Source organism: Choloepus didactylus, chromosome 5 (genome assembly GCF_015220235.1).
Source record: "Choloepus didactylus isolate mChoDid1 chromosome 5, mChoDid1.pri, whole genome shotgun sequence".
NCBI classification, from domain to species: Eukaryota; Metazoa; Chordata; class Mammalia; order Pilosa; family Megalonychidae; genus Choloepus; species Choloepus didactylus.
The window spans coordinates 11,123,258-11,136,730 of record NC_051311.1 but is presented as its reverse complement, the minus strand read 5'-3'; the positions used below and the strand labels follow the sequence as shown (position 1 = coordinate 11,136,730).

General features: G+C 33.1%; 1 protein-coding gene across 2 annotated transcripts in view; it reads right to left on the bottom strand.

Moving 5' to 3' along the window:
• KIF5B (kinesin family member 5B) overlaps positions 1-13,473 on the bottom strand; it is a 45,487-nt gene that overhangs the window by 17,229 nt on the left and 14,785 nt on the right. For both annotated transcript variants that reach the window (XM_037837933.1, XM_037837934.1), the window contains exons 3-14: positions 9,752-9,825; positions 8,646-8,750; positions 8,160-8,208; positions 7,539-7,594; positions 7,359-7,446; positions 7,092-7,216; positions 5,802-5,906; positions 5,450-5,595; positions 4,572-4,720; positions 4,027-4,220; positions 3,053-3,121; positions 940-1,146 (exon numbers count right to left, since the gene is read on the bottom strand). In XM_037837933.1, the coding sequence (XP_037693861.1) occupies positions 940-1,146; positions 3,053-3,121; positions 4,027-4,220; positions 4,572-4,720; positions 5,450-5,595; positions 5,802-5,906; positions 7,092-7,216; positions 7,359-7,446; positions 7,539-7,594; positions 8,160-8,208; positions 8,646-8,750; positions 9,752-9,825 (1,367 nt within the window). The remainder of the gene's footprint in view (positions 1-939; positions 1,147-3,052; positions 3,122-4,026; positions 4,221-4,571; positions 4,721-5,449; positions 5,596-5,801; positions 5,907-7,091; positions 7,217-7,358; positions 7,447-7,538; positions 7,595-8,159; positions 8,209-8,645; positions 8,751-9,751; positions 9,826-13,473) is intronic.

Sequence of the window (13,473 nt, the reverse complement as noted above, 5' to 3'; positions counted from 1 at the left end):
AGTGTCAACAGATTATAGCTTCTCAACTGGGATGATAGCACAATTGTCTTGAAGTCTGCAATCAATGACCATGGAATGCTGCTCAAAGAGTTGTAATAAACTTCCAAACAGTAATTAGGCTTGCTAATAATGCACCTAAATAAGAGTTATAAAGGTATCTTGACCATCAGTATTAAATTATAACCAACTTCAGAGATAAGCAAGGGAAAATGAATCACTAGGGGCAGGAAACCTTTTAAGAATGCTATTTTATGGTGTTGACTTCTTAATACAGATAAAAACGAATAGAGAAATAAGTAGTAAACAATGATCATGAGTCCAACTAGAGCTGATGACTTTCAAACAGGAAGCTTGCCAGAAATAGTACTATAAAAATGTTAGCTCATCCTGGTGATGCTGTGACGACAGAAGTAGCAATCATAGCTATGAACTATTTTTGGCATTGCTGTTGGAGGCTGGCAATCCTTAACCTAAAGCTATAACAGGTAAAAATCCCCACCAATGAGGAACAACAACGAAGATCCTCCTACATCATGCTAGGTAGGCACTGTTCCAGGTGTTGGAAATAAAATAGTGAGCAAAACATACATTATATGAAGTTATACACCCTATGACTACTCCGAATAATCCAGAGTTGACTGAATATTTTCTTTATTTTTATATGCACATTTCTTTATATGCAGTTTGAACAACAATCAAATAGCTTTACCAAGCCACTAGGAGCTAACTTTCCATTTTATATTAGAAAACACAAACATCTTTTAAAATAGCATTTTAATTATATAACAAATAGATCTTTAGGAACTAAAAAGTTAGCCTCTTCTTCCACCTCTAAGGCTATCAGTTTTGGGCTTACATAGAAATAAGCAATTTAAATCATTGTTCAATTAAGAATACTTATACTAAAGTATTAAGAAAGAAAACAAAACTATATCCTACCGATTTCTGATTCAGTTCATCACTAAGTAATTCATATTCCTTGGTTTTGTCTTCAACTTCCTGAGACTTCTGATCATAATTGACAGCAAGTTCCTCTAAGGCCTGTAAAACTTCCTTTACTTCTTCTTTAGATGCATCGTTTTCTGCTTGAAGGCGATTTAACTCAGCTTGCATATTATCTTGATCCCTTCTGGTAGATGCAAGAAGCTACACAAAAGAGTAAAATATCTATGCTCACCAAAATATACAGGCTTTTAATAAAAGAACACCCATTTGCTTCACCATTTGCTAAGTACAAAGAGAATGAAACGTGGGTGCTAGGAAGTGTAACAACATTCATTTATTTAGCAGTTTTCCCACATGTCTATGTGCAGGCACTGTGCTAGACACTATGAGAGAAAGGGAAGAAATCAAATGAAGACTTTGCCTTTGAGGACCCTAGTAGAAAAGGGATAGGTATGTAAATAACTGTAACTGAAGGTGAAGTGTAAGAGCCATAAGAGAAGGTCAGGACCTGATAGATAAAATACTTGATAGCATAGGAAAGGGGGATATTTCTGGAGCAAGGATACTCATGGAGAAGGTGGTCAGGATGGGAAGATTTTAGCCATGTGTTAATTAAGGTACTAGAAAGAAAAAGGCATTTGAAACCATAATAGTGTACACAACAGAAACAAGAAAGCAGTAGATGTTTAGAAGAGTTGCTTAGTAAGTTTCGATTTTCTTTGGGCAGCAAGGGGACAGAATTTGAGCTGTGCCTCAGGAAAACATGGTATCAGTATATAAAATTTAGACTAAGGGGAAGCCAAGAGACCAGTTAGGATGATAACTGCAATCATTCAGGGTCAGTGGCTTTTAAGTGGAGGTACCGGAAATGTCTGGGAGTGTCAATAATGAGGTGGAATGCTCACAGCACTTAGGACTAGAGGCCAGGGTTGCTAATGCACAGGACAAAATAACATAACAAGGAATTATCCAACCAAAAATAGCATTAGTGCCCCATTGAGAAACAATGCACTAGTTAAAATAAGGATAAAAATGATGTGAACAGGATTAATTTGACTGATCTGGGAAGTATCGTAGATAACATTCTTATTGAAGCTGTATATAATCTCTGTCAAATAAAAAAAAAAACCCTACAACAATAAAAACCTTTCAAATAAAGATCATTTTTCGATCATCCCCCAACCCCGCTATGCCAGGTGAGATAAAATTAGGGACCAAACTAGATGACAGGAAGAGACGGGAAATGTGGAAGAAAGATGACAGTAAAGACGGTGGAAATGAAAAAAGATTGGATGTGGGTAGAAAGGATGAAGAAGTAAAAATGATTTTGTTTGTGTGACATTCTCACTCTTACAAGTCATTCTGAGATTATACAATTATTAAAAACAAAGTCATTGGGAATCCGAAACCAACATTTTCTTAATTTATAATCACTTTAGACCTCTATCTGTGTTTAAATGAATGCGAGTGAAAAATTGTATTTTTTACATTTTTCCCCTCATTTCTGTGTGTGAATACTTTTCATTAGAGACGGAGTCTCCAGCTCACTAGTATAAGCATTCCCCACTGGATAAATAAGAAATATTTTGGGGAGAATAAGATGCTAAACAGCATTATTCTTCAAAACACGGAAAGCAGAAAGTATAGCAGATATATGTTGAAGAATAAACACTAAAAAAAGTTTTCCTCTCCCCTCCAATTAGTTAGAACTAAAAAACAAACAATAAACAAACTTAAGAGGAAGCCAATCTTTGCTTAAATCCATATAATGTATTGATCATATCCATAATGAAGCATACACATATTCAAGAAATTTTAAAATATACTCTTGAGTATATTTTGAGCTCTATAGATTTCACCTTTTTTTTTCCTACAGAAGTTTATTCTTAAATGTACAACAGACTCCAAGACAAAACTTTATTCTAGCAGTGGGTGGAAAGAGATATTATAGCAGGGATTCCAGATGTCTTAAACAAGGGTCACAATGGCCCCAGGCAAAAGGAACAGCTTACTTTTGACCAGATGATTTCTTCATCTTTTATATACTTAAATGTTAATAACAAACTATGAAGCTTTTTGGAAGCAACATGAAAGGTATTCAACTTGCCTCTTCCTGATCCAACATTTGTGTCTTCAGTTTCTCTACCAACTGGCTCTGTTGATTAATTTCTTCATCCTAGAATTTTAAAGTATCCAGTCAAAAAGTAAAATATCTAACTAGGTTTTAGTTGTTTCCTAATACAACTTGTATAATTAGACAAGACAGAACACAAACGGATCAAAGGAGAACCAACAAAGTCTTGTTTTATTTCGATGAGTACTTTTCTAAAAGATTTACACCCTCCCCAAATCAAAACCAGTTTTCCTAGTTCAACATAGCTATTTTAATCTCTTCTCTTTAAGAAAAGGTTGAAATGGAAGGCATTTCTTCCAATTATCAATGGAGCTTGTATTTATTTAGCAACAAGAAAAAAGACACACATTAAGTACTTAAGTGCTAAAAAAAAATTAACATGTATAAAAGTATTATTAAAAAATAATGGCCATGTAGTCACTTCAAATCAGGCATCTCTGCTTAAACAAAACAAAAAACTAGAATTATTGTTTTCTTTACTGCTCGTCCTTGGCTTCCTTTTTTTCAGTTCATAATTTGATTATTTTGTACAGTACTGACATTACTGATATAAGCAAAGCAGGAAGATACTATTTCCACTATATTCTGTTGCCTCCACAGACTCTTTTGTATCATCTTTTTACTAGGTTCTTCAGATCCCTGGGTCTAACAAGTCATTTCATTTAGGCTCTCCAATGACCCAATGCCAAAATTCCTTTAGAAAGTTCATTCAGGCTTCTTTTAAAAAAGGAAAAAAAAAAAAAAAGATATGCCCCACACAGTTTCTGCAAAGAACTTGATGAAACTGTGATGTTGTATTTTCTGCTAGTTCAATGATTTTTTTAAAAGTTTACCAGAAATCAAGAAGATGTACATAGATCACAAGGACCCACAATATTGAAATCAGAAAATAAAAATATCTATGTCAATAATATTCTAAAACAAAATAGGACACAAATGATACCTACTTTGTCATCAAGTTGTTTATATAATTTAGCAATTTCTTCTTCACACTTTCTTCTTTCTGCATCAGTAAAGTTTCCAGTAACTCCAATCGTGGCTGCTGGTTTATCATTGGTGAGAGTGATATCCTTATCCACTGTAAAAGCTTCCAAGTTGGCTTTCTCTTTGTCAAACTGTTCATCAACAGGCACCGTCTCCCCTAAAATAAGACAAAAGAATGGTTAACAAAAGCTCACATCTAAAACTAATTTCATCTTCAATTTTTGTTCCTCTTACCAACTTTCTCATCTGCTTAGTTCCTCAGATTTGAAAACCTGAAATTATTTTTGACCCTGCCCCATTCTCTAAATCCAGTAACCAAATCTTGTCATTTTTAGAGTACAACATAATCTAGGCTCCTTGCCATCTCATGACTTCTATAACTTCCTAGTTGGTCTCTGTGTCTCCAATGCTTATTATCAGAAGTTACATCAGAATTTAACGTAAAATACTGTATTAGTTTTTATTTGATCATTCCCAAATGCCTGAAAACAAATTCTTAAGATATTACCATTACGCCATCGATTGAGTTCATTTTCAAGCCACTGAATAGTGTTCCGTAGGGTCTTATTTTTTTCTTTTTCTCTTTCATACTTCTTTTTCCACTGTTCTGCGGTTAACTCTACATTGACACAAACTGTGTTCTTAATTGTTTTGGCCCTAACAGAAGTAATTGGGAAAAAAAGGAGATGTGACAAATTAATTACTTTTTATTGATATTTATATCTCTATGTAATGTATGTACATACAGTTAAGTAATATATCTTAACTATTCTTGTCCAGTTTATCTTTTATTCTAAATACTGAAAACTATATAATCAGAAAAATGTTTTATTCACAACCTAACTAAATTTGAGTCACTTCCAACATCTGTGAATGAAGAATATCAACAACTCATTAAGAATAAAAACCAAGGGCCCATATTTTTCCAATTCATTTGCAAGACTGAATTAAGAAATTATCACTGAAGGTCAAAAACAAAAAAAAGTCATTATTATTGATGTTTCTAGGCTAACCATTTCACATAGATTGCTTGAACCTATCACATAAGTCAATAGGTTTAACACAGGATTATTTGTCTGGCTTTTATTTTACTATCTGATTCAAATGCTATTTTGTTTAGTGCTAAATTAAAGCATCTAATACAAATTTGATTAAAGTTACATTTGACTTTAATATGTACTAAAAATTAATTCAAACCTAAGGAGCTTAAAACTGAGGTCTTGCTTATATTGTATTATCTGTCTCTCAATTAAAAAGCAGTATGGCTAGTAAACTAACAATATGCACTGATTTGAATAATATCTATTTGACATTTTCTTAGATTTAACAAAATAAACACGAGGCCTGCCTACATAGGCTTTGTACTTTTTTCTTTTAACAACAAACCTTTGACCAAAAAGGAGCGTAGATTTTGTTTCAGACTCATTGTATGATGAAGGAGAGCAGCAAATTACAATAGTGGTTCTACAGTTGCCACCTAACGAATCTTGAAGAATTCGTGTCATTTTACTATCTCGATATGGAACATATGTCTAAACAGCAAAAGAAAAAAAAAAAGAAGAAGAAAAGAAGAGAAAAGAAAAAAGGAGGAAGAAAAATGAAAAAAAAAATTAATTACCCATTCAAACACAATGCATCTTCTCTCACACACATCCATCCATCCCCACACACACACATCAATATTTAAATAATCCCCTCTGAAAGTAACAACAGTGGAGTAGAAGACATGTATACTTACACTACCCTCAGCCAATGCAGAAATGACATTTCCAAGAGCAGAAAGTGACTTGTTGATGTTCTTAGCTTCATCCAGCACAGCACCTTCAGCTCCAGTTTTACTAACCTATACATAAGAATTCAAAAGAATGAGACAAAATCACATGTTAAAAATTATTTTCTTTAAATTTTCTAAAAAGTTCAGAGGTCAACAATACGGGGGTGGGTGGGGGGAATGTGTATTGCTTCACGATGCTTATTTGCCAAGAGGCGTTTATTTGCCAAGAAGCGTTTACTTTAAGGTATCACCATTTCTTGATTACTACTCTTTTGAGAACGTTGGTCAAGCAACTAGTTGCATAAGCATGGGATTTAAGAAACACTAAATTTTTAGTGTATGTTCTTGAAAATAATCAATTTACATGTAAATTTTTCATTCACTAATCTATTAGGTCCATTTTGCTACATTAGAAAAGCAGAACCTTTTAAAATTTGTAAAAGCACAATACAGTTGATGCCGTAACTGTCAGAAACAGAGACTGAGTATAAACAGATAAACAAACTTGGTTCATTAAAAAAAAGTGAAATGTCTAAATATCTATGTTATAGAGAGGTTAGAATGTTAGCAATATTGATTGAAGAAATGGGCTCTTAAAATTCACAATTATTAGAGATAGACCCTGAAAGATGTGTATGAGACCTCTGAGCAGAACGAAAGAGGCATATCATTCTAATCAGAAGAAAAAACAGCAGCAAAATAGTGAAAATGGTCACACAGATCAGTATTTTTTAAAAAGTGAACTTATTTTAATATAAACTAGAATCAGATTGCATAAGACTATAATAATGAAACAATCATCCAAAGGGGGAAAAAATACATAACCAAACCAGAAATGACTAAAGGACAGCTGCCAGTTTTAATAGGGAACCCATTGTCAATACGGATAAAATAGATAGCAAAAATTAGGGAAACCTAATAAAATTCCTAACACTGGACATATACTGAACAATTTCTCAATAAAAAAACACATTTTGAATCAAAGGTAACATCTATGGATTGAATGGGACAATAGCCCAAATGATATAATAATTTGGAAATGATATTCAGATTACTATAATTTGGAAATGATATTCAGATTACTATTTAATCATATAGCATTGGCATCAATGGTTGATTGCTCAAAAATTACCAAATCCAATTTGATAAAATTTTTCAAGATTCAACAAATATTGCATTAAGTGCAAACTGAAGCTAAAGTTTATGATCATGCTTAGATATCTAACAGTTTATATATAGAGAGAAAGATTTTACCTTTTCACTACCAGCTAAATCAACCAGATACAGTTTTCCACTCAGTTTTTGTTCCGTTTGCGTGTTTTCTTGTTTTACATTAATAAGAAATATACTATGACTTCTAGAGCTATGCTCATTCATATCTGCAATGAAATTACATAAACACTATAAACAAACATGGTTCTCCCTTACTAATAATTTCTCTTAAGCATTATTTTACATAAGAAAAATTTTATAATTAACAGTATAAGGATATTTTAAGACTTTTATAAATATTCTATTTACTTGTAACTGCTACATGTCTGTTGGATTTTCCTTCATCTATGGTATCCATAACTTCATCTGGACTACATACAAAACGCTCTGTGCACCCCTGCAAAACATTTTTTTTTAAAGCAAGTCAACATCCTTAAAGAATTTATTATAAGGCTGTCTCAACAATCATTCTATATTATTTTAAAGTACCTTTACGTAGGGAACTCGGTTTTTGTCTTCATGAACTGAAAGGTTGGTCTTTGAAACTGAAAAAGAAAAATAACCCTCTTAAAGTATTAGCCCTAAACTTTAACAATGGCTGTGAAATACCTAATTCAATTGATTGTTTCCTTCCCCAAAGAGCCTAATGAAAATAGGTGCACTTTTTAAAAATATGAAAATATAACTAAAAGCAAAAAAAAACCTGTGGAAATAGATTTATACAGCAATCAATAAAGCAATATAGAATTTTAGACCTAGTTCAACCTCTACCATACCCATTTTGTAAATAAGAACATTAAGCGAGAGTGGTTCAATGGTTTCTCCAAGAAAAATGCATCTAAATGACAGTTAACTGAAGGCTAAGACTCAGGATTCAGGTTCTCTAATTTCTGGTCCAATGTTTAATTATTACTTACATACCCATAAAAATGTGCTTTAAACAAGTTATTCTATATGTTAAAAGGCATTCCACTAAAACTTTAAAAGATCAGTTTACTATAAATTGAAGTTAATTTCATATAGAGTCTCATACAATTGTTTCATATTTGCAACTAAAAAAAGTGTTAAGCACCAGTTAAAAATTCATCAAAGAGCAAGAAGTTAACTTACCATCTAATAGGTCCCTTATTTTATCCAAATATATCTCAAAATATGAAACCTAAAGGGCAAAGCAATAAAAAAGGGAAAAAGAGCAATTAAAATTATAAGATGATTTATTTACTTGCTCATTAAATAGTGCTAGGCATTATCTAGACTAGGGGGACAGATTATCAACAAATGAGACATAGCTCACATTCTAATGGGAATAAGTTAGCTAAACTGCTTAAATAACCAAAATTAGAAGAATTTCCTTTACATATCTTCATCTAAAATGAGTCAGACTATTTAGAGTAGTAGGAAAACAAGACAAACTCTTTTATTTAAGGTAATCTAGTGGTAGATAAACAAAAATCTAAGTTTACTAACCCTAATGATCTTTCCACTATATAGTCCATAAAAATAACTTTAAAAATTAAGAAATCAGCATTTATTATTTTTTGAAATAGAATTTTTAAAGGTATAAATTAAAATATAACCTTTCCCCAAGGAATTTACCTTAATATGAAATTCTAAATTTTCATCCATGGAGTAAATATAATTAAAAATATCTTGCACTATTCTTGGAATAATTCCCATGCCTTCTGGATCATGAAGTTTACCCTAAACAGAAGACAAATCATAACTTTTTAAACAAATTATGAAGTACAAATTAAAAAACAAAACTTTCAAACTAGTTTACAGATAATAGAGGACAGGAACTTGGTTATTTTTAGTGGATATGGCAATACAATACTTATAAAACTCCAACTCAATGATTTGTGTATATTGGTAAGTTACACACAATACTGTGTATCAACCACATGACTTATCCAACTGACCTTAGCTTTTTATTTAAACAGACTTAGATCATCCATGCTTGTAAATGAACATATTCTATCTAGGAAAAGGTTTTAGTTTTTTCCTGTATGAATCTGTAGTTTTCCTTCTACTTTAAGTTAAACTGACACAAATGCTAGGAATGTCCCCATTAATTCTCTGTCTTTATGAAAGCAAGTAATAAGAATGACACTAAAATATGTGGTCATTTACTTCAAGTAGCAAACTCAGATAAAAGATAAAATAGATGATCTGTAACTGTGTTATAAGATCACAGGCTGTTGTCTAAAAGCAAAGCTAGAGCAGGTCCACATCTGTTACTAATAGCACTGATAGTGTGGCAACTTTCTTAAAAGAGAAGAGTGGTGGGTACTGGGGGAAGGGAGGGGGAAGGACAATAAAAGAGAAGAAAAATGAATCACTTTGAATTGAATCAACAACATATAAGCATTTAAAATTTCCTAGAGCAAACGAAAATTTGTTTAATAAAATCCAAAATTGGAAAAATTAAACTTTTTACGCAGCTAACAAGAGACCCATTATTTTCTGGTAATGCTAACTGATAAAACAAAGGTTTATATAATTTCACATATAGGTATCCCTCACTACTGAAACTCAGGAACTGATTAAATTCCAACAATGACGTTACGTGCATATTAGTATTTGGACGAGAGAAAGCAATAAAGAGTAAATAAAAATGCTTACACATGGTAAAACAGTTTCACAAATATGAATGTACTGTCTCTACTGCAAACTATATCCAAGTACAGATTATAAAATGTTACCTCCATTGTATGTGTCTTCCCAGAGGATGTTTGCCCATATGCAAATATTGTTCCATTGTACCCCTCAAGTACATCTATGAGAAAATAAGAAATTTTATATTTCAGGGGATATTTTCCTTAAGCAAGATTCGTAAGAAATTACTTAAGTCAACATTTAGTACATAAAGGATTTATAAAGACATTAAAGGAAATAATAAGAGAATACATTTACTAGCAATCTTCTTAAGTGATGATTCAGCTAAGCATTACTCTCTCTCAGGTATAGGTTAGTTTCCAGGATCAACAGGAAATTTAAATTCTAATGCTTATAATTTTCTCATGTCAGTATACATCTCAAATGTCAGTATATCTGCACTCCAAATCTCTAAACCAAAAGAATAAATGCTCTACCAATTTACATACAGATTCAAATTAGTGTTTAGAAACAGGACTACTGATTGGTGGACAACTGGTGATTAAAATTCACAAACCCTTATATTCCTCTTTATCTCATCCACCAAATATAACAACCAAAATCCTACCTTGAAATCAAATTATCTGAAGGTTTCTGTGAAATTTAAAAATAGATATTTTCTAGTCCTTTGTTTATCCTAAGATCCATCATTAACATTTAACAGTTTTCCTTTATTAGGTCAAATGGAAAAATGAGAAAATGTGAGAGAAGAGAAGGCAACTTTTTGATTTCTAGTTTTCAGGGACTTTGTTCTGTCTTATTTGTGGTAAGAAAAAAGGCACTATGAAATTACATTCTACGCTAGAAGGAGCCTAAAGTAAAAAAAAAAAAAAAAATAATAAGCTGTTGGAAACAGAAGATGGTAAGCAAGCCAATTCTTATTTTTATTGATTAAAAAAAAAAGAGAGACAAGTGTGAACTAATGTATGAATATGATCTTCAAAGATCTTAGTTAGATGAAATCACATTCAATCAGGGTGGGCCTTAATCCATATGAGAGGAATCCTTATTTACAGAGGAAATTTGGACACGGTCAATCAGAAGCCAGAGGATAAGGTAGATGTCCATGTGACTGAGGTAGAGACACAAGCCAAGGAACTGTGGGGAATGCAGCAAGCAGGCACTAGAATTTACAGACTCCAGGAAAAATCATAGTCTGTGAAGACCCTGGTTCTGTACTTCCAGCCTCCAAAATCACAAGACAATAAACTCCTCTTGTTTAAGGCAACCCACTGTGGGATAACTGACATATAAACTAAGAGAGACCCCAAATGTGAAACTCCCCTTTTTCAAAATAGCTTTTAATTTTTAAGTAGGGATGCAAAATCATTTTACAAATCACACTTGGGAGATATATGGGACTGCAGCACTTCTGTCAGCAATTCTAAGCAATCACCTAGGAAAAAAAATACTAAACCCCTTCCAATTCATTTTCTTTATAAGTATCCTTCTCGATGTTCATGCCACACCCCTGCTTAATAGATCTTTTCATCACTCACATCAAACCTAAGCATAACATCCAAATTTTTGTTAGACTTATAAAAGGTCCATTCATGATATGATACAATTATCCTGCAACTAACATAATAGGTACTCAAAAAATATTTGTAGATGAATGGGTGACTTTCCTAAGATCATATCAGTAACATATGTACATCAACATATATATATATATCATGACATAGCACATTTGTATTATGTGAAATTATAATAATATATAAGGGTTCCTAGTACCTATTATTTGGGAAGTCAAGAATAATTTTTAGAATTTTAAATAATTACAGAGATTGGAGAATATTCAGCATTCACATATCTCTGGGTGCAGGGGATACAACCAACAATTGATAGGTGATTTCTAGATACACCATGTATCACTACAGTTATTAACACTTTTGCCAGTTAGGAACATAGTCACTTCTCCCTTACCTTCAAATCCATTCCCGATTTTACTACCTATGGTAGTCTACCCCCAATGTTTTATTATAAAAAAATTGAAATGTTCAGAAAAGTTGAATGAATTTTACAGTGAACACTGCTATAACCACCACCTATAGTCTACCACTGGCATTTTGTCATTTCCCTGTTTGCTTTAATCATTTATCTACAGACTTCAATCAGATATGAATGAAGCAGATCTGGTTAGAATTAAGGCAAATCAGACTAAAGGGTAAAGGACAATACTGTTTTAAAACTTAAAACTTCTGTGTGAGACCAAAGGAAGAGATGTTTACTTGGTGCAAAATTTACATTTTCCGTAGCACACTAAATAATTTAACTTGTATGGTCAGTTTATTCAAACATCTCTTTTGTTGCTCAGATGTGGCCTCTCTCTCAAAGGCGGCTCTGCAGGTAAACTCACTGCCCTCCCCCCTACATTTTGTATGACTCCCAGGGGTGTAAATCTCCCTGGCAAAGTGGGAAATGACTCCCAGGGATGCACCTGGCCCCCGTATCATTGGATTGAGAAAGCCTTCTTGGACAAAATGAGGGAAGAAAAACAGAATAAAGTTTCAGTGGCTGAGAGATTTCAAATCAAGTCAAGAGGTCATTCTGGAGGCTACTCTTACACATTATATAGCTATCCCTTTTTAGTTTTTAATGTATTAGAATAGCTAGAAGGAATACCCAAAACTGTCAAACTGTAAACCAGTAGCCTTGATTCCTGAAGATTACTGTATAACTATATAGCTTTTATGGTGTGACTGTATTAATTATGAAAACCCTGTGACTGACACTGCCTCTATCCAGTGTTACAGATGAATAAGAAAATAAAGACAAAACATAAATAATAGGTAAAATTAGGCACTTTTTGACTTCTCTCATTTACTTTTTCACTTCCATCTCCTACCATCCTTCCCCTCACACCCTGTAATTTTTTTTCCTGTAATTTATTTGGTGAACTATATGAAATTGCTGTATTTGTTGGAGAAAATGGTTGAATTTGACAATTTCATATGGTTCACCCTTATGGCCATACAACAGTGTATGCCCCCAACCCCACTCTTTTCCTCTGGGCATCTATAGGTCCTAAGTGTTATCTCCCTGCCAGGAAGGTACCCCTCCCTTCTCCTTCCCACTCTGTCTCTGCATCCTTTAAAACTAGTTCGGGCTTCGCTTCGTCCTCCAACCCAACTCCACAACCCCACCCCCGAAAAAATGTGGTAGGATTCCCATCCTGTGTTCTTTTAGCATCTGCAGTTAATCAAGCACTGTGTGTTATACTCAAACACTGTGCATTATAACTGACAATTTACTTGACTGCCTTCCTCACCAGCCTGTGAACTCCTTGAGGTTAGGACTGTGTTGAACTCTTAGCACTAACAGGCACTCTGTAGGAACTCAAATGCTTGTTAGATGATTATTACCATCACTAGTACACTATAATGTACTTCCATCACAGCACCTTTCTAAAGCCCCCTCCTCTTTTAAATGTATTTTTGTCATTCTTATGAGAAACAGACGGAAGTAGACAAAAATGGACAAGTATTACCTTCTTTCATATTTTACAAAGAGGAAAAACATATTCAACTAGTGAGATAATAGCACATCATCTTCTAAGTCACTTAATCTCTCTGAAATTCATTTTCTCATCAGTAAAATGTTTGCTTATGAAGGCTGGGAGAATTAAAGTATCACGTAAAATTATTGACGACATTTGAGAGCTTACAATAAGCCAGGCTCAAAGCATTTTTCATGAGTTAATGTATATCATCCTCATAAAACCCTATGCAGTAGGTACTATTACTAGTCTCAGATGAAAAAACTGAGA